This window comes from Pyxicephalus adspersus, chromosome 1, assembly GCF_032062135.1.
Source record: "Pyxicephalus adspersus chromosome 1, UCB_Pads_2.0, whole genome shotgun sequence".
In the NCBI taxonomy this organism is placed as follows: Eukaryota; Metazoa; Chordata; class Amphibia; order Anura; family Pyxicephalidae; genus Pyxicephalus; species Pyxicephalus adspersus.
In genome coordinates, this window is record NC_092858.1 from 163,702,689 (window position 1) to 163,725,688 (window position 23,000).

Below are 23,000 nucleotides of genomic sequence, written 5' to 3' on the forward strand. Positions count from 1 at the left end.
TATGGTATCCAGTACTAGGACCGCATATAACCCATTAGAATAAACTCCGCTTGCAATGTTGTGAATTTAGGTAATGATGAAGTTTCACAATAAACATGCCAGAACATTAGTCAATATATTAGTGGCAGGTGTCAGGTATATAGAACTTATTAGATTACAGAGTGACCGTGTTTTAAAAACATTTGTTGGCTGTACAGTTCTACTCTAAATGCTGTAAACTTTAAAATTCCTCATTCAGGTAAAATGTGAACATTGAAGAATTTGTGCTGCTCTCCTGTATGAATATATACGAGGCTGATGTACTCTGAGATTTATTTGTTCCGTATCCATACGCAGCTTGCTTGCAATCTGGAGGACTAAAGCACACCTGTTGTAGGAGCAGGTGAGCAAACATGGCATTTGTCAGTAATATTTTATCATCTATCCATAAGTTACTCGTTTATAACATCCTTAAACTGATTATTTTATTGCTGTAATAAAATATCATTGGTGGCAGAAAAAACCTGGAAGGGACAACCTGCTCCAACTGTATAACATGGAGTACATCTATCATAGAGTTTCTATGCTAGATGTGATGGATCTATGTAAAGCAGTCTCTTACATGTACTTCATCTGTGTATTTAGTGTTCAGAAGTTAAAAGTGAAATCTATGGTTGCAGAAATTTACCTACATCCCAATAATCTGTGCACTCAACAAGGCTGCTTATCTACAGTCCACAGCATAACATTTGCCCCCGAAAGGTTTTTGTTAACCAATAAAAAAAACAATAATCAATAGGAGAGGGGGGGAAGTTGGGGCAATCAAGGCCACCTATACTTTGTAAAACATAACTAATAACAAGAAATGCTTTTGAACATATTAATGACCTCCACAAGCTGTGCGGTGAGCGGGCACACAAAAGGGAAGGGGCACCTACCAGTTCGTAGATCTCTTCCTCGGCTCTTGGTATATAATGTTGCTGTTGGTTGTCACAGAGGAATTTCAGGCGGAGATAATGAGCCGTGCAATCCAACTGATGAGTCTGCAACATAAATAAAAAGGGGAGATATGCAATCAGCTTTGTCTGTGACCATCATTTATCACATTTTATATAATATATGCCATAACATGACAATGCACCACAACAAAACACAAATATACACACATACATTTATATATGTATTTTTGAAAACTCTGCTAAACCCCCAAGTAAATGCATCCTGCAATCAAGGCAAAGCCTGGCACTGAGCAAGATTAGGGATCCTCAGCTTTCCGAGGATCTCCGTAAAATGTATACTGACACCACCTTACTCAGGAAAGTCGGCAAAAGCCAAGGGTTAGGGCAACCTTATCATGGGGGAGGGTGCAAATCAACCAAAAATGCCATGTAAGGGTAAAGGCTTAATACTTACCCAGAGTGTCACCTATGTGTTTTATCTTCTCCTAATGGAGAACAATGTCACACAGGAGAACCTTCACATCTGACTTTGTCTGAAGCTATAATATTTATAAACTACACTGCTTCTGCTGCACAGATTCCAAGCAGTGTTGTAAGCTCAAGTAGTAGGTTAGGAGCTTATTGTATTATTTAAAGGATCTTTGGTACATACAACCTATTTTAAAGAGGCAAAATCATGTATATATTGGAAATCTGTATGCCAGATGTTTTAATTTTTCCAGACTTACACATAAAGCACATATGGCAAGTAACTGGTGTTTTTAGAAAAGGAGGCCTACAATGACAAAATGCAAATTTTCCTATGCAAGTTTCCTTTAAAACAGGCCTGTGGTTTACCAGGGCACTAAATCCTTTACCAGCAGGTGACAAGCCTCCAAAAGGGATATAATGGTGGTGCCATTCACAGCAACAAAGGGGGGCATCTCTGTATCTACACTAAAAAACAATAGGAATGGATGGGCACAACAGTCACAGACACATGTCAAGATACATCTAATAAAAGTACAAATTACAACAATTGGTTAAATCAAAGTTTCTCAGCCAGGGTTCCTCTAGAGCAGGGGTGTCACTCAAATACACAGAGGGCCCAAATTAAAAACTTAGACCAAGTCATGGGCCAAAATTTATTGTAAAAATTGAATTGAATATAATTGATTAAATATAAAACATTTTTTTTATGGAAACAAAGAGGTTTTGTTTAACATTCAATCTGGAACAAACCTTTAATAGAGAAAGAGGCATATTTTTTTTTTAAAAATCTACTGCATGACAAAAAAAAATTTTCACTTTGGTGTAATCTGCATGGTTGTCAGTAGTATAGTAGGGTAAGTAGTCTTGTTTCTTCTTGTTGTTTTTTCTAATTGTTTTACTTTGCCAGAGAATGCAATGTGAAACCAAACAAATTGCTGCATTCATTTGGTTTCACATTGCATTCTCTGGCACAATTCTCTGGCTTACCTGTCAGTATAAACTCTGTGGGGTCCACGCTTGGACTGCTGTTCAATAGACATGAGTGATGACCCTACTACAATTACCGGCATCACTCGCATCTATAAAATGTGGGGCCACACATAGACAGAGAAGCTGCTGATCTATAGACGCAAGTGATGCCGGGAATTGTAGTAGTGTCATCGTACTCTCGTCTACAGAACAGCAGCCTAATATGAATTGCAGCTAGCCCACTGTTACTATGCATTGCAGTAGCAGGCGGGCCAGCTGCAATTCATACTAGGAATTCTTTTGGAGGCCCCAAAAACATGTTTCCAGATTTGGCCAGCAGGCCAGAGTTTGACACCCTTGCTCTACAGGTTGCTACGGGTTCATTAAAGAATGAGCAATCTGACACCAATGATCTTTAAGGCTATCTGTAAGGGTGACATTCTTCCCACTGACCATCACACTAATGTACTGTGACCTGTGGATATAGTAATGTTTGCAAGGGTTCCCTAAAGACGTTTCACTGGATCAAAGTGTTCACAAATGTCAGAAGCCTGCCAAGCTCAATTGGAGAGTTGGAAGGTCATGAAGAGCACTAGGAATGATTCCTTATTACACAATCTTCGATTGTAATCATTAGACTCCTGGGTTGGTAATATTCTTGCTTAAACTCTCTTTCAAGCAAAACTAAAAGAGACTAAAATGAAAAAGTGGTATCTGTTTTTATGCAAGAGATTATAAAAAAGCGAGTCAGAGGGCCTTGTTGATGTCTGATGGAGCTGCGGTATTACAAGTAGCGTTACATAAAGGGGTGCAAATTGCAAGGTTATTATTGGAGAATATTACAAACTCATAATGAGAAGGTAGAGCATCAGCTCCTTGCACAAATGGAAATAGTTGCATAAACTGGGACAGTGGTAATAATGGAAAATGTTTTATTACTATAGCTGATATAATGGCACAGAACACTAAAAGGGAAGAAATTTATTAACTTATCACAAGACAATTTTATGGGATAGTTAACAGAGGCCACAACTCTTACTCTGCTGGGCCTATTAATATTAGCTGTAATGCAAAGTTTAATAAAATGTTCTTACAAATTGGGCTAGCAGTGATCATAATGTGATTTAAGTTGTAGAAAAAAGCACAGCCTGGCAAGCTAAAAACAGGAATCACCAGCTTTCTTTAATCACAGAACCCCTCCTGCTTCATTCAGCAGAATGATCTCCATGAAGCTTTGCTGCGTGCACACCCCAACCATTGTGCATGGGGGTCAATGTATTGTGCTTAGCACAGCCTAGCAGCATCCATTCTCCTTTAATAATGAGCCCCTTAATTTTAAGAGAGGGCCATGAACTGCTCTTTATGACTTGGCTACATACACACGTCAGATGATTCTCATCCGATAAATCACTTTAGGGCTATTACTGGACGAGAATCTGACATGTGTACAGTACTCGTCAATGTCCTTCATTGATCTGTCCTCGCGGATCCACCTACGATCAAAATACAAGTGAAGGGAAGAGAGAGCAGCGGGGTGCCGCTTCGTCATTCTCCCGCACCCCTCTCCTTAGAGCACAACGGTGCGCTGTGTACAGCACTTGTTCAATTGTTCGTCGTTGTAAAAGGATCATGAAAGATCCTTTCCATATATATATGTATATATATATATATATATATATATATATATATATATATATATATGTAAAAAATAATTTAAAATAATAATTTTCTGTAGGTTCAGCTCACGGAATTATGCAACTATCTGAAAACTTCTATTCAGAATTTGATGTAATTCTTCCACTAGGTGGCAGATAACCACAAGAAATCAATATGCAATGTGTAACAATGACACGGATATTCATGTCATGCTCCAAATATAAAGTAAAAACACACACTAGTCTAATAAAAAGAAGCTTCAATATATAGTGCTCATCATTAGCAATCCTCTAGGCAGCATCCTCCAACTAAAATAGGATCAAACCAATGTTGGACTCCAGCACACAATTCTGTAAACTGGCTGCATGTAGAACATTAGGGAATTGTAATCCACAGACAGCCATCTTTATTCCTTTGCCTTAGGTGCACTTTTCCGTCTGTAATGTGTAAAAACACTGACAAATATTTCCATTTACAAGGATGGTAATAGGAGATTAAATCAATTTCAAAGATTTGTCAAAAAGTAAAATAGTTTTTAGGCTACTCAGAATTAACTAGGATATTTAGATAAATGGCACAATCGTTAAGAGCCAGCACCCACAATCTGTCTGGTAAAATGGAGCAGGATTCCGCCATATAGTTACTTTTGTTAAGCAATGCCACTAAAAATGAAGCTGAACCCTAATAAATTGTACAATGCATATAGCAAGTAAAGCATAAAAAGGATCTTGGAATGTGTCAGGAACACAATGTTCTTATAACTTCCTGTGTTAGTTTTCCACATCTAAGAAAGTAGGTTACATGGTGGAACCATTTCTGAAATGCAGGGGATCTTTTTTTGGGATGTAGGTTTTCTAGCAAGGAAAGGGAGTTGGGTTGTTCCTATTTTATTTGTCTAAAAGTCTTTTTAACGGGGTAAAAATTAAGAGTAACCGTGTAGGTTGAGGATATATATTCTACAACCTGCATCCAATTAGAATAGTTTGGAGCAGCGATTGAAAAATGTAAAGTGATTGGCTTGAAGTCGTTCCACATCTGTTGAGCCTCTCACTGGCCAGAAATCTTGATAATTACAGTCCTGGACAAGTAGAATATTTAAAGAGGTGTAAGCATGCAAGCAAAGTTCTGGTCTCAACTTTCAAAGCTCCCTTGGATATCTGTCCTACACCGACCACCTTCTATCCAGAACAGAAATCAGCTTAATATCGGGAACAACCCTCACAGGTTGAGGTTAACACAGGATTGTGAATTACCCTGCAAATGTACTCTAAGGCATCCTTTGCTGTATCCTCTGGATGGATGACAATTAAAACTGGCTGATCGTTTGGAAGGGATACCCAGGAAGGCGTCAAGTACTCGTGCACCCAGATGTCTGCATCAGCATTGTGAGTATGGACGCTGGTCAAAGGCACCTCTTTTTCCTTCTGGAAAAAGGAAAAAAAATATGTTTCATTACACATTTCTTATCAACTAAAAAATATTTACTTCTACGCCACATTTTAATTTTTTCCTTACATCAATTGGAAACATTACATTACTAAAAAGCACAGGACGGCAAACTTTTTGGACTACTAGGCCATTTCAGGAGATCAAGAAGGCACACTAGGCCAGAAGAAACAAGGTGTCAAAGGAAAGTTTTTTTCCAGCCATGACTGCAATTGGGCAGCCTCAGTCTTCTGCTCACCCGCGGTGTAGTCTCTGTACGTGTGCACGTGCTTGGCATCGAAATGCCCCTTGAGATTCGACCGCTTGAAAATACTGTTAGTGTCGTTGCACACTAAACAAAGGGCTTCGTTGCCGCATTGGACAAAGAATAATTTGTCAGTCCATTTGGGGTTGAAGACACAACATTCGATGTCAAACTTCCGGAGACTGGTAGCTGCACATTGGCATAGTCTTTAGGCATAGTAATTGGGGTTACTGTGCGGGAACCCGCGATAACACAACAATTCAATTAGGCCGGATGCAACAATAAATAACTACGGGGGCGTTAGGCCAGATTGGAATACTGGCTAGGCCATATCCGGCCTAAAGTCCAGAGTTTGCCTACCTTTGCTATAAAGGTTCCAGCTATATGGCAATCATTTCATATCCAATAAATCCTAAAAACTTTTTGGAAGCAAATTATTTTTGTATTACCTTGTCTTCTGATGTTGTATCATCAAAAATGCCTTCCAAAGATTTCTTTACAGAGTCTGAACCATCATTAAACACCTAGCAAGAAAATGAACGTAGTTAAAGAAGAGCAGAAAAGTACCATTTCAGTTTCATCCAAGAGACATAGATCAGAGATGAGTAAGAAGATGATGCGACAGAGTGTACTTGATATAGTCAAGTGGTTTTCTTGTATAAGAAGAAAAAATGGAACATTTCCCAAACTTCCCAATGGAAATCAGTTAGACTGACAAAATGGCAAAGAACAATTGTCTAAATTCTGTCAAATGCTATCACACCTGATTAAGGCTTGGCCTCCCTTGTTTCTTCTTAGAAGATGTGTCAAGACCCCAGATGGAAGAAAACCGGCTTCTTCTCTTACTGGCAGATCGCGACATGGCTTGTGTCCGTCTTCTCACCCCAGATTCCCCTGTACGGGCAGCCACCTATGGACAGACCGAAATGACAATAAGTAACACATACCATCAGATCCTGTGTCAAAGAAAAGAAAACATTGGACACCAAGTCCTATTGCTTGATACTCCCCCCACCTCTTAAATTATAAGCTCCTCGGGGTAGGGTCCTCTTCTTCTGTGTCACTGTCTGTAACTGTCAATTCCAACCCCTTTTTTAATGTACAGCGCTGTGTATTATGTTGGCGCTATAACAATACTAAAGTAAAATTTAATTGCATCATCACAGGATGTTATAAAAGTAGAGACAAGAAATCAGCCACACTGGAAGGAGAAGAGGACTGTAGCCATCCAGTGTACGGCTTAGTATAAGAGTCAAACATATTGTTTTTCACCCCAAGTTTTGGAAAACCCTTGCATGCATGAGGAGGACCAGAATAAATGGAAAAGGGAACCACAGGCCACTTCTCTTCTATAAGGGGAGGCAATTTGGAATCCACCAGAGGAGGACTGGGGGCCAAGCTGACCACATTGCTTGGAACATATGTGGCAGGCTTGTGTAGCAATTATATAAAGTATATCAAACTTTAGGCAAAACCTGGAGTGTTTGCAACAGGTTCACTTTTTAACAGGAAGATGACAGCTGAAGAATGCAAGAAAATCTGCTTGGTGGCTGCAGGAAGTTTCCTGACACTTTTTCCTTCTTGTTCTAACAACGGAATTCTGCATTCCAAAGTAATAATCTCATTTTATTACACAGAGCTATACAGCAGAACAGGAGATACTCGTTGATCTCCCACCTACAAGCTGTTCTTTTTTATGGTATTTTATTGGTGTAGAGGGGGAGCAGAAGATGATAAAGTAACAGACTCTTATGTAGAACTGTCACACCCACCTGCCAGAAGCATCAATTATTGAATTCTGACGTTCTTTTTTTATACATTCCAACACATTACCTGAACAATATTCAGATCATCAATGTAAGGAACGCAGAAGGTGCTGAATATTAAGTGCTCTCTAAAACCTCTTCACACAGGCCATACATCCAGACATTCAGGTAGAGAGTACGTGATGTTCAGGGACCAGAACTCAAGTGTTCTACAGGATAATGACTTTCATGTGTAGGGAACAGAAGGCAGATTGCCTGTGGGAGTGAAACTGGCATTCTAACTGCCCATGTTCTCTAACACCTGTTTCCCTGACAATTACTTCCTGCTACTACCATACCAGGAAAGCTAAAATCATACAAAACCCTGACTAAATGTCATTTGCTTTGCATAAAAAAACTGATATCATTTGTTTCTTTCAGTGCTTCTAATCTCCCACCAAATCTTTGCAGCCCTTACTGTCTACGTGCACCCCAGTAATGGCTCCATGGCATTTCTCATGGCAGGCTTTATTAGAGGGTACATTTCTGCAAGGTGTGTTGTAGTCTTCGTCAGAAGCTTGAATGAGAGGGTATCAATGCAGGAGAACAATTTAGAGACAAAGTGCCTGATACCCTATACCAGTGGTCCCAACCTTTTGGACGTCACGGACTCCGGACCGCGCATGCACAGGCAGCGGTGTGTCACTCAAAGAGGAACAAACTTTCCCCAGAGTGACGTCATGATTCCAGAACCTGCCCACTCTCCCATCGTAGGTCTGAGCCTGATCCAGAGACACAACTCACCCACTGCCCTAAGCCTGATCCAGAGACACAACTCACCCACTGCCCTAAGCCTGCTATGCATACAAAAGACATGGTCTGCGGCTCTGGCCAGTTCCCCCCCCCCCAGGGTCCTTCTCCTGACCCTTCTGGGGGTGCACCGGCCAGAACCACGGACCACCAAAATTTTCTTGCAGACCACAGGTTGTTGACCGCTGCCCTATACCAAGAAAATCCGGTACAAAAAAGGCCTTTGTTAAAGATTGCTGGATTTTAGTTTAATAAAAGCCACAAGTTAAACATATTGAGATTTGTTTACATATAGTTGTGTATTTTGTGTATGAACTGTATATTCTATTGTGTGATACTTACCCCCTCCTCCTAGATTGTAAGCTCTTCGGGTCAGGGTCGTCTCCTCTTCCTGTGTCACTGTCTTTATCTGTCAGTCATCTGCAAGCCCTATTTAATGTACAGCTTTGCAGAATATGTTGGCGCTACATAAATTCTGTTTATTAATAATCAAAATAATAATAATAACTGATAAATATTGGATTTGAGGGGGAAAAAGTAACATTGAGAAACCGAGAGAGAACTTTTCGGTAACAAAGGGGACTTGCACTGCAAGTGATAAGTATAAAGCTACAAGATCATCAATGGTTTATTTCTCTCTCAATAACCCTTTATGAATGGTGCTGTAATCTGTTGGTGGATTGTGCCACCATACAGTCATAGGGGTCTTCAGAAGCACACCTTAGTATAGTAATAATCGATAATAGTAGTTTCAAACCTTTCGAATATATAAAAAACGAAACAAAATTTGTCTGGAATGAGTTAGCATGATGAGGTATGTTGGAATCATCTAAAAAGCTACTCCAGTTTGGAAAAATATAGCTGAAATATGCAGATTTAAATGAAGACATAAATACTGTAGTAATCAAAAAAAATAAATAAAATGTAGTCCAAAGGAAAGCCAAAATAGAAATTACCAGGGCGTGAAATGAGGACACAGAGAAAATTCCCAGGCGGCCCATGGCAACTTTAGTGGGTCGGCTTGCAAACGCCAGTAAGCGTTTTGGGTTTGGCAGTTCGCCCCCCTGCAGGCTGGCAAGATAGCAACGATAGCGGAACAAATCCATCTGGAACTGCTCGAGGTTCTGCTCCCAGACGAAGATCTGCCGAAACACAAAATATGTCATAAGAAGGGGGGGAACTGAAATAAAAGGTGCTATAAATACATACATACATTCAGCAATTTTGTTTACTGAAAGTTATTGTTAATGGGGTTGAAGAAATTCTGTAACAAACCCTCCAGTTTTGGTATGCATGAGGCCAGCTGTTGCCAGTTTTGCTACACATATACAAACCTGTTTACATGTTGTGGTGACAAAGAAGTATGGGTGGGTGGAAATAAGATGGAACCTGGCAAAACTTTAAGAGTTTAATAAAGAAGTGTGGCCATTGTTTTTAGAGAAAAACAAAGCTGCTAAAAGTAAAAGGCCCAAGGCTGTGTACACATGTGCAATAATTGTCATTGCAAAGTGCTGTACATACAGAGAGGAGGGGGGAGAATGACAGAGTGGCACCCCGCTGTGCTCTCTTCTGTTCACTTTCATTACGCTCGTTCGCCTTTCTTCATTCGTGGATCCACCAGCATGGATCCATGAATGACAAGTGCTGTACACATGCACCGGCCAGAGCCGCAGATCACGCCCCCCGTGCAGATCCTAGGCTTAGGGAAGTGGGCGGGCTGTGTCCTTGGACATAACCCGTCCCCTCTCCCATCGCAGGCTCAGATCTGTGATGGGAGAGTGGGTGGGGTTATGCAATCATGACATCACTATTAGGGAGGGTTCTCCCCCTTTAAGTGACATGGCTCCCTGCGCATGCGCGGTCAGGAGCCATTAATTTTAGTGCTCCGCGGGACCGAATAAGATGGTGATCACTGCTTTAGACTGCAAAACCCACCTAAAGCAAACAAGTCAGGGACCATATTCATTATTATTTGGAAATGGAGCATTGTCTGCTGTCCAACACTACGGATCGGCATTTGCATTATATTTCTGTCACTGTGGCAAATCTAAGGCCAACCAAATAACCTCTATTTATAAAGCGGCGCGTCTGACACTCACTGAAACATTAAGTCCAGGTCCATGTGTTTCAATGGCAGAGATTAATTCTCTACCAGGAAATGTTTCAGTAAATGTCAGATTCACTGCCTTTTAGCTAGACCCCAAGGTGTTTGCTCTCGGTTAATTATGCGTTATTCTTTTATCCACCTTCTATACCTTCTGTTTACGTAACCTCCTTGCATGTCTGAAACAAAAGAAAATGTAAATACTCTTTTTTGTTTCTTAAGAGGATATTTATGGTATAGGCGCAGTGCCTCCCAGCAAGATGTCACTAGCAGTGAGTCATATTTCGGGTGTTGCCCATTAAAGGTCTTAAAGAAAAGGACTTGTCTGATTTGAGTTATTGCTCAGTGAATACTGAAGGGTCACAATAGATTCAGGTGTGACTGGGTCAGACAAGTGATCAAAAACAATATTTGCTCAGCAGACTTCTTACCATGGATTAAATCTGGTTTATGAAGATGCATAGCAAAGCAATTTAATTTTATAAAAGCCTTTTGACCATTGAGTTTGTCTAATGGGCTAAGATTAAATTTCTGGCACTTTCTGATCAAGCAAACCTTAAACACTTCCTTGTAGTTCCAAGCTTCCCACATAATCCCTGACCAATAGGAATTTTTTTTGATACTAGGCGTTGTTTGATACTATGCAGAGCTTTGCTCAGTCCAGTATTTTTTACATGAGCCATTTACAGACCAAACGGCAAATAAATGGTAATACGAAAAAGAAACAAAAAGCTAAAGATCAACTTTCACCCAAGTTAGCCACCATGTTGGTGTACCTGATCAAGGATAGTTTTCTTCTTTTTATTGTCTGTCACAGAAGAAAGCTGCATCTCTCCCATTTTTTTCATCTTTTCATCCATGTCTATTTTCTGCTCCAGTTTTTTTATTTCGGACTTTAGCAGTTTGACTGTGTCCTCCTTATGGTGCTGCCTGGCTACGGTGGTGGCACAAGCGGAATGGATGGCAGTGATCCAGTTCTCCAGCTCTGTCTGGCTGCTGGTCTAAAGGAGCAGAAGAAAACAAAGGATATATTACAACTTTTGGACAATACACCCATGGACAGGGCACAACTGTACACGGCCTCACCTCTATAAATAATTGGAATAAATTATGAGCAATCATATGGATGACATAGAAAAGGTGAAGTAAGGAGACTTCCTGCATCACAATTCATCTGATATCTTTGTCATGAAAAAAGTTTTCAAAACTACACAGGGAAAAGGTGTAAAATTTGCTTGAGCATTTTAGGCAACAGTCCTATTTTTTCACCATCTGAATTTTCTCATAACACAGCAACCTGCTAACTTCTAACTGTAATTCGTAAAGTAGAAGTTTATAAATTGTAGCCAACATGACAGAGGATACTTTGGGCCACCACTTTAAGAAACTAAACTTTTAAATTGTTAGCGCTTATAGGATTACTAATTCTAATTGATGAGATCTTCATTTCTGAAGCTGCTTTTACTAATAGGAAGATTGGATGATCTCCTATACCTGACACCCAGAATTAATACCCTATCCTTTAAAGCAGTTTTCTTTAGAGAAACCCCTCGCCTCCCCTCAGCGCTTAAATAGCAGATCATACTAACATGCAGACCGACCAATCTAAGACACACTAATAAAAGAGCTTTTTACTGACACATAGGATTCAGAGTTCTTGTTCAGGTGCTGCTAGGAAGAATTCAAGACTCTAAATGCCATTTAAGCCACTCAGTCAAGATCTTGAGAAGCAGAGTTGCAGGTGCAATGGATGTAATATAAAAGGAAGGGGTGCAGAAAAAAAAATGTTAAGTGTGCTAAAAGAACAGGTGCTGAGCCATGAGGTTTTAATCATTCCTTTTGCCTTTGCATAATCATGACACGCACATGTAGCACATGAAGAGCAGCAGAGGAGAAGAGACTTTAGTAACGGCATCGTTCAATTTTTAGTTACCAAACACCCCCTAAAAAAATAACTTTTTTTTTTTTTTTTACTATGCCTAAGTTTTTATATTTTATTTAAAAAAAAAAAAAGCTTTAAAGAAGCATCTATGGGTTGATATACCATTCTTTTAGTTAAAAGAAATGAAGCCAACATAATATACAAATAATGCTAATTTGTAATAGTAGCACTTACACTTTCTCTGTGTTCTGTACAATTAAACGGTATTGTTCTACATTGATGTAGCAGGAGATGTGCCAGAGACCTGTATGTTATTGCTGGAAGAGGAACAGTTTACTCTGAGCTTTCTGTGAATGGAAGTTTCTTAATGAGTCTTTAATGGTTCTCAAGCATCAAGAGCAAATATTTAGGCAAGGTGGTGTTTCCAGGACGTCTCTGAGGAATGCCATGAGCACAGCTAAAAATATTTCATCTCAACCTGTCCACCAGCCAAGAAACTGTTTACTATCACCCCTGTGTGTCACATTTCAACCCACAGAGAAATGTTCTGTGATTAATAACCAACTCAGGATAAAAAAACATAGCCTATATATTACAGATAAACCAAACAAGCAGTTTTCTAGCATGAAAAATTGATTGCGTGTGCACCTGCATCTAGTGTTGTTCATTGGCTGTAATATATATTGTATAAAGTGTTCCTTTGTAGTTAATTATCCACCAATGCCAGATATCGGTTTTCTGATTACAGGAATGTACTATAAAAGTCACCTACTTCTGTTCAGCATTATCTATGTATATACTGAAAGCTGGGATGATCATTTCTTCATGCACCGTGGATCAAGAAATGCAATATTATGAAAATGATGGTGACTGGCCGTTTAATAATTGGCGGAGTAATGATTATGAAGCAGCGAGAAAGGCAGAGGAAGCAAAGGGTCACAAAATGAAGCTAAAGCAGGGAGATCCCTGCAATGCAGGTCCTCAGGTGCAGTTTGCTCTCCAGCAAGGAGAACATTGAGGAGCACAGAAGTGACTTTACTAAATCTAATTTTAAATCCTTGCAGATTAGCAGTCAGCAGCACCAGTGGTTTGGAATGCACAGCTATGTGCCTTAAGATACAAGAAGTGAATTTTTTTTTTACGAGATGAATTTTAAGACAAAAAAAGGTGCATTTCCAGGGCACTGCTTCAAGACAATCAACATTCCTGGATGTTCTCCATAACCCCAAATCTTTAGTTTTTGATTTAAGGTCCACTATACCATACAAGCGGTCAGAAGTGAGACATTATGGTTTGCTTAGTTGCTTCTTGGCAGGTACTTAAAAATGTATTTTAACTTTATTCAAGGAGGTAAAGGGCGTATGCAAAGGAGATGGGTCAGCACAGAGTTTAATCAAATACACTCAGTAAAGGAGAGAGCTGTGATGGGCAATTATAGAACTTACTTTTTTGAAGTAGGCACTATATATACTTTGAAGTAGGCACTATATTGGCGCTATATAAATCCTGTTTAATAATAATAATAATATATACATACACACACACAATATATTCCAGTTTTATAGAGGGTTATCAACCAGAATAGGAAAAGGAACAGCTGGGGAAGATCAAAGGAGTGAGATATTTGGTTCCAAAAGAGGACAGTCCCTCCAAATGAAGGCCAGTTGAGAGTTATGGGTTTAAAGTAGGATTTCGATCTGTTTGACGCAGATAAAAGTAATAAAAAAGGCAGTGAACTGATGTCACGTTTTCCCAGGTTCCTGCATACTGCAGAACCAGCATTTTATGCCACATGTTGGGTTTATGATCCATACAGGCAGCACCAAAAACAGGAAAATGAAAGCCTGTTTAGTGATGTGCATTTGAACTGTTCTTTTATTTTTAAACACATGGTTAGTAAACTGAATATAGCAAATATTTTTATTTTACTATGCCCTTTCATCAATTTGAAAGCTTTACTAAGAACATAGAAAATGTTCCCCTCTATTGCTTTTATTGCTTCTAAAATGTAACATCAGCTTTCTTTTTGCATTAACATATGTACAAAAGCAAACCAAAAAGCGCAACAAGCATAAAAGAAAATCTCAAACAGTATTTCTTTACACTGCATTTCATTTCACTACATAGTTAAAGTGGAACCCAAGCAAACTTAATGTACAGTTATATTACATACATGGAAACATGCCCAGTGATTTATATGTGTGTTCAACCATTTATTTCATGTAGTATACCTTTGCAAATTTGAAAGTGTACCTAAACTTGGAATTTTTATTTTACATAAAAGGGTAGACAGCCCTTTTATTTAAAGTAAAAAATATTGTTTCTTAGTGTTTTTTTTTTCACCCTTTTTATTAAAAAAGGAAAATGTTGCAGCACCACCCCCTTAATTCTTGATAGTCTCACTATAATGAAAGGTATCTTCTGCACATGCTTGAACAAAGAAGCAGCCAAGAGCCTCCCGGGATGCATGACCTAGTTGTCCCGGGAGGCTCTTGCCTGCTCCTTGCTTGGGCATGCGCAGAAGGAGCCTTTTCATCAACAGGGAAAACAATTGCCGATCTCACACATGCGCAGTAAGATCAGCAAGTTTTTTCCCAAATCTACGTCACCCGTTCTTGCACCTGCCCAGTGCGAGATCGGGCGACGTAGGAAGAAGGCGCAAGAAGAGAGGAGAAGATGTCTGTGCCAGGCCAAAGACAGATACCGGGATGACACGGGGACCCAATAAAAGAAACCTCTTGAAGGATAGACTGATCTGATGGATTGAAGGTAAGTGTGATTTTATTGTTTTAGGTTTACTTCCACTTTAAAGGAATCACCAAAATGTCTAATCCTAAACTCATTACCATCTGAATGTATAAGTGTGTATTATATATACACACATGTATACATAGTTATAGTTACGTTTCTCAGTGTATACATTGCAGGTAGCCTCTTTGTCGTGAACCATCACTCAAGGCACCCCGAAAAAACTCAAAGTGTATCTGATCCAAATCCAATAGAAGTTACTCATTTCAACACAAAGCTTGCAATAAAGGAATGTACACCTAGGCAGGGCAATGTACAAAACAACACGGTTCCGATTTATGCACATCATATTGAACTCACTTGATTTAATATTACCACAACACTTGGATCCCTTTCCAAGAGTCTGTGCAAATTGTGTTTTCTTTCTCTAGGTGTCTATTTTAGTCATAAGTATCACCACCTCCCAAGGACCCCCAGGCCTAATGATAGTGGAGGAAGAGATTGCACTTGCAGGATATTAATTAACGATCATGCCAATCTATAACCAGTAGGTTGAGATAACACGGTATGGAATTGGGAGAGGGAGGTTTGGATACAACTAATAATTGCCCCAGGTCAGATTCAGGGGAAGTATTTAGGAATTCTATGTAAATCCAGCCATGTGAATAAAACCTACAAATAAATGACATAAAAACTCTTCCGCACATCCAGCTTGCCATGACAGGACTGCATATCAGTATCCAGAATATGTATTTTGCAAAGCACAGAGATGATTTTACCTAGAGAGGAACGCCGCGCAATAAACATTCCGAGAAACAAACTAGCTTTGACAGTTGCCATAGTAACCCTCAAACCACGCTACGAGATGAGAAGTTCCCTTAGCGTCAATTCAACTTAGATCTTGCTTTCAAAGCAGCCTTATCCTTATGGAAGTCTTCTTGAAAACCAGGCCCTGAGGCCTTGCTTTCTCTATGCCCAATGCGGCCCGGTGGCATTGGTAAAAATTTCCCATTTGGCAATTTCATGCTGAGGAAAGCTAAGCTGTAAGACAAGATGCTGTTTCCTTCCAGCGACATGTTAACAATGACAATTTTGCTGCTACGTTTAAGGGGGGGAAAACAAGCTTAAAGAGAACTAGTCATGCCGGAGCTTTTTTGATAGGCTGCATATTTAGAGTTATTTCATTTTTAAAGAAAGCAGGAAATATTAGACCATATCCAATATTGGTCATGATGGGTTTTCAGTGCTCAACCCAGAATTTTTTTTAAGCCGGGTGGGAAGAAATTGTAGGTGGGTGGCAGCCCCTGTATTGTGACCAAACTCTTTAGTAACCACCCAAAAACAGCCAGCTGGGTGCTGAAAAGTGCCGGGTGGTGTGCCCAGCTAAAAGGGCCTAGGGAGAACCCTGGGTTTTGATATTTGCATCGTTATAAAAGTAGATTTGCTCATAGTAAAAGTGATAAGAAATATCCCACATGGGGAAGAAGAATTGTTTGAGTAAGGAAGGGTTAGAACTGAAAATGTTCTTATTGCCATCTGGTCCTTTGTGACCCAGGGCTAACTACAACCGCCTATTTCCTAGTCACCAGGACAGGAAGTGAGGCAAAATCTGTTGGCAAATCAACAGTGAGGCAAATCAATTGGGTTAAACAATAAAGTCATATGAGCTGAATACTTTTCTGATGCATCAAAACAAAAAGGTTTTTAGGCCTCATTCTGACTAGCAGTCTAAAACCAAGGTGTGGCAAACTGCTGCACTTTTTATCCAAAGGATTTTGTTATGGTTTGTTCTCTAGAGTGGAAAAGCAAGCATGTATCTACATGCTGAATCCAAGAACCATTCAGCAGCCCCATCACAGCTGCCAAGCAAATGCAACTGCATGCACAAAATGCCTGAAAGTCTGAAGTGAGCATTAAGTTCTTACACTTTGATTTTCTTTCTGAAGCAACCACAGCTTGACTTCCTTCAGGCTTTGGCACCAGCCAACACTGGGTAACTTAGCATCAGCTGGATATTTTGGCATTCACTGGAAAGGAGCAAGGAATGGAGTATATGGAGCGCTGAAAGCTGAGGAGATATCTATAGGTAAAATAGATTGTCTCTTATAACAGACAATTTCCAATTTTGTTCCAAAATTGTTCGGCAATGCAGCAGAATAAAGTTTCATTTTTTAAAATGATGAATCAGGCAGAGCACTATTGCAGAATGGGACAGGAGATGCCTCCTCTTCAAAAAGCATTGTTACCCGCTTGATCACCCCATGAAACTCTAAAAATACACAATTCGGTGTTGGATGCCAGATTACCCAGCAAGCCCACCTTCCCTGCGCTTGCCAGGACTAAATGAAGTTACATCATCCAGTATGGTCAATCAAGATGGAAAAAGATTAAGAGAAGGAAAAAAAGATGGCGGTGACCTGCAACAAAAAGGAGGCAGACAAGTTTACCAGGGATTAGTTCCGCTTTAAAAAAAAAAGGCTTAGATAAGTTGTATTCTACTTCTCATGGTAAAAAGTTTTGCCAAAACTTACAGCAGTAACATAATTAATTTAGCTAGAAGACTGACCTTCAGAAACAAGCACAATCATGTACGATTTATTGCAAATCCCTCCCCAAGCTCATTTTACTGAACATTAGTCTTCTTTTTTTGGGACAACTTAATAACATCTGAATTCCTAAATCTGTCAGCTCGAGGTAGCAGCAAAGATGGAGATTTAAAATTGATGCGGTGCTAAGAAAATTCTGCAGCAAGCGAGAGGTGTATGGACTGCCAGTCTTGTTTATTGAGATTTTTAGATTTGAAACAGATGTGTTGAGGCTGTATGGGAAACAACATGACTCAGGTTTATTCCCGAACTTTGACTCGATTCCTGGATGTAAAAAAAAAAATTCTATCTCAGGTCATTGTTTGGCCGTTGAAGAGCTCAAACCTTTGACCTCCATCTTCTGCCCGCAGTTTACTTCTGAAATCCTCAGCTTACCATTTCCTTTTGTGTTTTTCATTTCTACTTTCTGTCCAGGATGAAAGTCAGGATTTTAACATGGGATCTTATTTTGTTTTCTGGTTTAGTCTTATTCAGGATGAAGAGCAGTAACACATGCAAGGGGGATTACATGTGTGCTTAAATTCCCGGCAGCAGGAGCAAGGTGGGGGTCTGGTAGTTTTTCCAAACTAACAAAATGGATTATGTTTGGTGACCACCACCCCTAAGTTCCTAAACAAGATTCTTTAAAACAAGGAAACATTTTCTATAGTTTAATATGGCTTTTATTCTTCTATATAAATCTATACATTTTATTTAATATTTACACTTATTCATGAGACAGTAGGTTTAAATGGACTCACCAAAATCCAAACTCACCCACATTGATGCATTCAATGTAGGAAATGTCTTTTAGTTAAATAGTTCCTGCTGCAACAAACTACAGTGACCATTTAGTGAAATTTATTATTTACCCTATAAAGTTTCACTTACAGCACCCATAAGAAAATGCCATTATTTATTAGTTTTATTCTTTATTACTGTTTTCACACACCCATATTGCATTCAGCAGTTTACACTGCACTTTTGTTGTGCTGCTTAATTTCCACACATATTTTGAACAATATCTGGGGGAGTCAATTAACCTAACTACTTTGGAAGTGTGAGGAAACACCACTTTTTTACTTTATTATTAGCATGACAAAATTAAAAAAAAAGCTTTTTATCAAGTGTTAAAGCCTTGTATGCAAAAAAAAAGGAAGCAGCTTGGTTGCTTGCTGTAGAAGGGATATGCGATATCACATGCATAGCTTTTTGTAAGATCCATGAAAGAGCAAGATTTACATCTTTCTGGCCAGGCTAAACAAGATGGCCAAGGACCTGAACCCCTGAGAGAACCATGTAAAGATGTCGGTGACAGAGTAAGGAGAGGTGAGTTACTTAAATTGTGAACAGACAAGTAAGAGTTTTCTATTGCAGAATGGGCCGCGCCTGTTCCTTCTGTAATATTGAACCCGTCTGTTGGAAATGTTTTACATTTGCAGATTAGTTCCACAATAGGTGAAACAATACCCTTCCTTACGATCCATACTATCCACACTACATTCACTAAATACATTATTTTCATAGACAGATTTGGAAGAGAAAGATGTAAAATACTTACCTTTTCCTGCATTTTTATTCTAAACATGTCACTGCTGACTGTGTGTCCAAATTCTCCATGCATAAGGTCTAACTAAATATTGATCCCTAAGTTGCCCAAAGACCACATAACCAATGCTTCATAACAAAGTCTTGAGAGCAACACCATTCAAAGCATTTCTAATTTGAAAAATGACTTCATTATTAAAGAGGGAAACATATGTAAAATACTTCCATCCTTATGGAACAGGTCCGCTTTCATTACCTTTTTATTTACCCTTCCCGAAACCATTTAGCAAGTATGCCAGGAAACTATCTGGCTATAAAAATGTACTCATTTATTTTTATAACCTATGCTGAAATACTTAAATGAATCTACATGGTTAACAATAGTCAAAACACAAACCTGGAAGAGGAAAGCATCCCCAAGAGAATTACTGAGACAGAACACAAAGTCCTTTTTGGGGTGCTCCGGGACGGCTTGTACAATGCTGTTCTCCACCCACACGGCATGTTTCGGTATACTGTTGTTGTCAATCCCAGATCGACCATCGCTCTCGTAAAAAAACAGCGTACACCCTGCAAAGGAGATAGGAACATCAATAAGTTTTTATTGGTAATAAAGATCTTTCTCGAGACTTAGCACAATGTATTTCAGCTGCACAGCTCCACAAAGTACATTATAGGGGAACCAGCACATCCCCATGGCACTGAAAAGAAAGAAGACAAAGATTGTGTATACAACGGCATAATAATAAACAAGCGTTTTATGATTTTAATGTTTTTATAAATGGGAGCCAAGCTGAAGTTATAGTATCTCAGGGGATAATGTTTAAGAGATGGATGACGCACAGCTGGATGACGCTTCTCACATAAAGAATGGATGGAAGTATATATATAAAAAAACAAAAAAAAAAAAGCAAAATAAAAAATGTATAGTAATGCTTTCCAAATGTATTGCATACACAATTTGCTCAGTTTTAAACACACTCCTCCTCCTTGCATAATACATAGTCTAGCAAACCTGACAGACCTGTTTAATATATCCAAATGTTGACTTTTTCAAAAGTCAGCAGCTATTCCCTCATTCCAAGTCTTAGAATGACCTATGACTGATGACAGATGCAGTCAGCAAGTGGCCCCAGTTTAATGATTGTCCTAGACAGAGCAGAAACGTTTTTGATGTATAGACTGATTGACATCTGTGCTGGGCAAGAGGCAAGATAGTGGCACCTAGTTGGGCAATTTGGATCCCTGGTAGAGTGTTTGAATAATGACAGAATTCAGAATCTATTAAATTCTAGATCACTGAAATGAGGAAAGGAGTTTTTTTTATACTAAAGAATGACCAGGTTTTACTGGTAACCTCATTGCCTCAACAACCTTTAGTGGCTGAAGCCATTTACTAGAACAGTTAATATCATCATGGAATTTACACCTATTCCAACAAACTAAAGCCATCTCTATTACTATAAAGAACTCAAAACCACCATAAAAATGCACATGGACAGTTTCCTAGGATTAGTCATTTCCATAGCGGATACGGTCTACAATGACACTTTCTGATACAGATAGAAGAGGGCTTAGGGTCAAATATGACTCACAGTTCTGAACAGCAGAACCGTCTTTCACAAAGTGCTATCCAAGTCTGATGTTATCCCCTAAATGATAACAATAGGAGCTCCCACACAAAATCCAGACTTACTTCTATTTAACTCCAGCACTTGGGGGGAAAACCCAACATGACCCATTGCAGTGTGCCAGGAGATCATCCAGGCTGCACACACAAATACATAAACATGGCTACCCCTGAAGGGATTAATTGGCTGTGTGCACTACAGAAGATTGAGGAACTCCCTCACTAGTAGGAGATACCGACACAGCTCCACTAAAGCTTTAGTATTTTCTTTCCAGATTACTAAAGGCAACCTGCCAGTTTTAGCTCCGGGAATTTAATACAGTGTGCTGCACTTGCTTTTAAAGGGGAACTGTCATCAAAATATGAATTACCTACTGCAAGGGAGCCATTGCAGTAGGTAATTAGCAACTACAAAATGCATACAATGATAGAAATCTCTGGGATCTAATAGCAAGAGGTCAAAGGACTAAAAAATTTGGGATTGGGTCAAATGATTTCTACCAAAAGATGGCATCCATAATGGCTACCATGGGAGCAGTTACTGAAAATAAGAGAGTTACTTTTTGCTTTTGTTACTGCCAAGATTAAAAAGAAAATAATTTGATTATCTTGTGGAAATTATTATCCAAAGTAAAAAATCTGAATATTGTTTTTTGTTTCTAAGTATCATTTACAAATATATTAGAATAGAGGCATATTTGTGTAAAACCTGTATATGAAAATTATGCAATGAGCATATAAAAATGTTTCAATACAACCTTTTACCCTGCTGTTGGAATATTAATTTCAACAACTATATTCCCTTATGATTATATGTGTAAATATTGTGTTTTAGGCATTTGACTTTAAAAGCCTTTCTATGTTTGGAATTACAAAATACCCCCAAGATAGTTGCTGGGTGCCGCCATCTTGGTTGTGATGTCAGCAGCCCCAGCAGGCTCGAGTTGTTGCTCCGAAGAAACTCAATGTTATTCCACGTTGTTCCTTTGCAAGATGTTATATTAAAGATTATGTAAGGAGCAGACAGAGGCAGAGGAGCTGGGCCAAAACATACCGGTACATTGATTAGACAAGATAGGTTTCAAAGGTACTTTGCAATTATATTACAACTATTAACCCCCATCCAGTTCAGCAAAATGGGCCTTTTATGATCATACAACATTCGTTGGGTTTGTTGGACCTCTGTATTATGGACCAGTTATATAATATCTTCCAATATAATATATTTTATTTTATATTAATTATAATGCACTGGCATTGGAATTTTATCCAAACAAACCAGAAGGATTCGCACTGACTCTACAGTGGTTTCTATGTAGTATTCCAAAGGTTATTATTTTATATTGGAGTAGATGGATAGCTGGTATCCCATTAGGGAAAATTTGTTTTTAATTTTTTAATATTCAGTTAGTGATTTCTCTGGCTAGAGACCTTTTTATACATATGGATCAAATGAAGACTTTTTAATGAATTAAAGGAATTATGTGCAAGTTAATGCAATACCTAAGTGAGCCATTTTATCTATTTACTCGGGGAACTATTGGCTTCCAATATATAATGGGGTTAGGTTTTTCCTAATAACGCACAGAAGGGACATTTTTATAACCTTTTAGGGAAAAGTAATTATATGGAACATACAGTGGGTCCCTGGAAACAAGAGAAAATATATAATATATGAATATATATATATATACACATACACACACACACACCCATAGTATAAATAAGATTACAGAAATAATAATTAACATTATCCCCGACCCTCTGCCTTGCAATCAAATATCTCTGCCTTGCAATCTTTTGTGCATGTAACCCATTTGTTACCATTGGCCTACTAATTAACTGCAGCAGAGAAAAGGTCTCCAGCCCAATGAGCCACGGTTCTGTTTTGTAGCAGAACTTTGTACATTTCAGCACTGGACATAAAGCTTTTGGTAGGTAAATCAGCTCCCCTATATGTATTTCACCTGAGTACTTAGCAGTTTGCCTGAAGATCAGCTTTAAAAAGGGCCAATTGTCATTTAAATAAGCATATTCAGGCTGACACAACCCCTAAGGTAATTTGCCAGAACCTGCAATGCTACATGTCTGGAATAAAAACTATTTCTAAAGGAAATTTTACTCTTAAAACCTGCAGACAGCAGTAAAGTCATTAAAAGGAAATGTAATAGCTGTGATTTCTTAAAGCTTGTCAGACTTTAATCACAAACCCAGCTATAAAAAG

General features: G+C 38.9%; 1 protein-coding gene across 1 annotated transcript in view; it reads right to left on the bottom strand.

Moving 5' to 3' along the window:
• Positions 1-23,000, bottom strand: part of TIAM1 (TIAM Rac1 associated GEF 1) — a gene marked incomplete in the record, with an annotated part of 223,878 nt that overhangs the window by 50,165 nt on the left and 150,713 nt on the right. Inside the window, 7 exon segments of the mRNA XM_072398139.1 lie at positions 918-1,022; positions 5,288-5,458; positions 6,174-6,248; positions 6,488-6,634; positions 9,236-9,421; positions 11,160-11,384; positions 19,544-19,716. Of these exon segments, the coding sequence (XP_072254240.1) occupies positions 918-1,022; positions 5,288-5,458; positions 6,174-6,248; positions 6,488-6,634; positions 9,236-9,421; positions 11,160-11,384; positions 19,544-19,716 (1,082 nt within the window).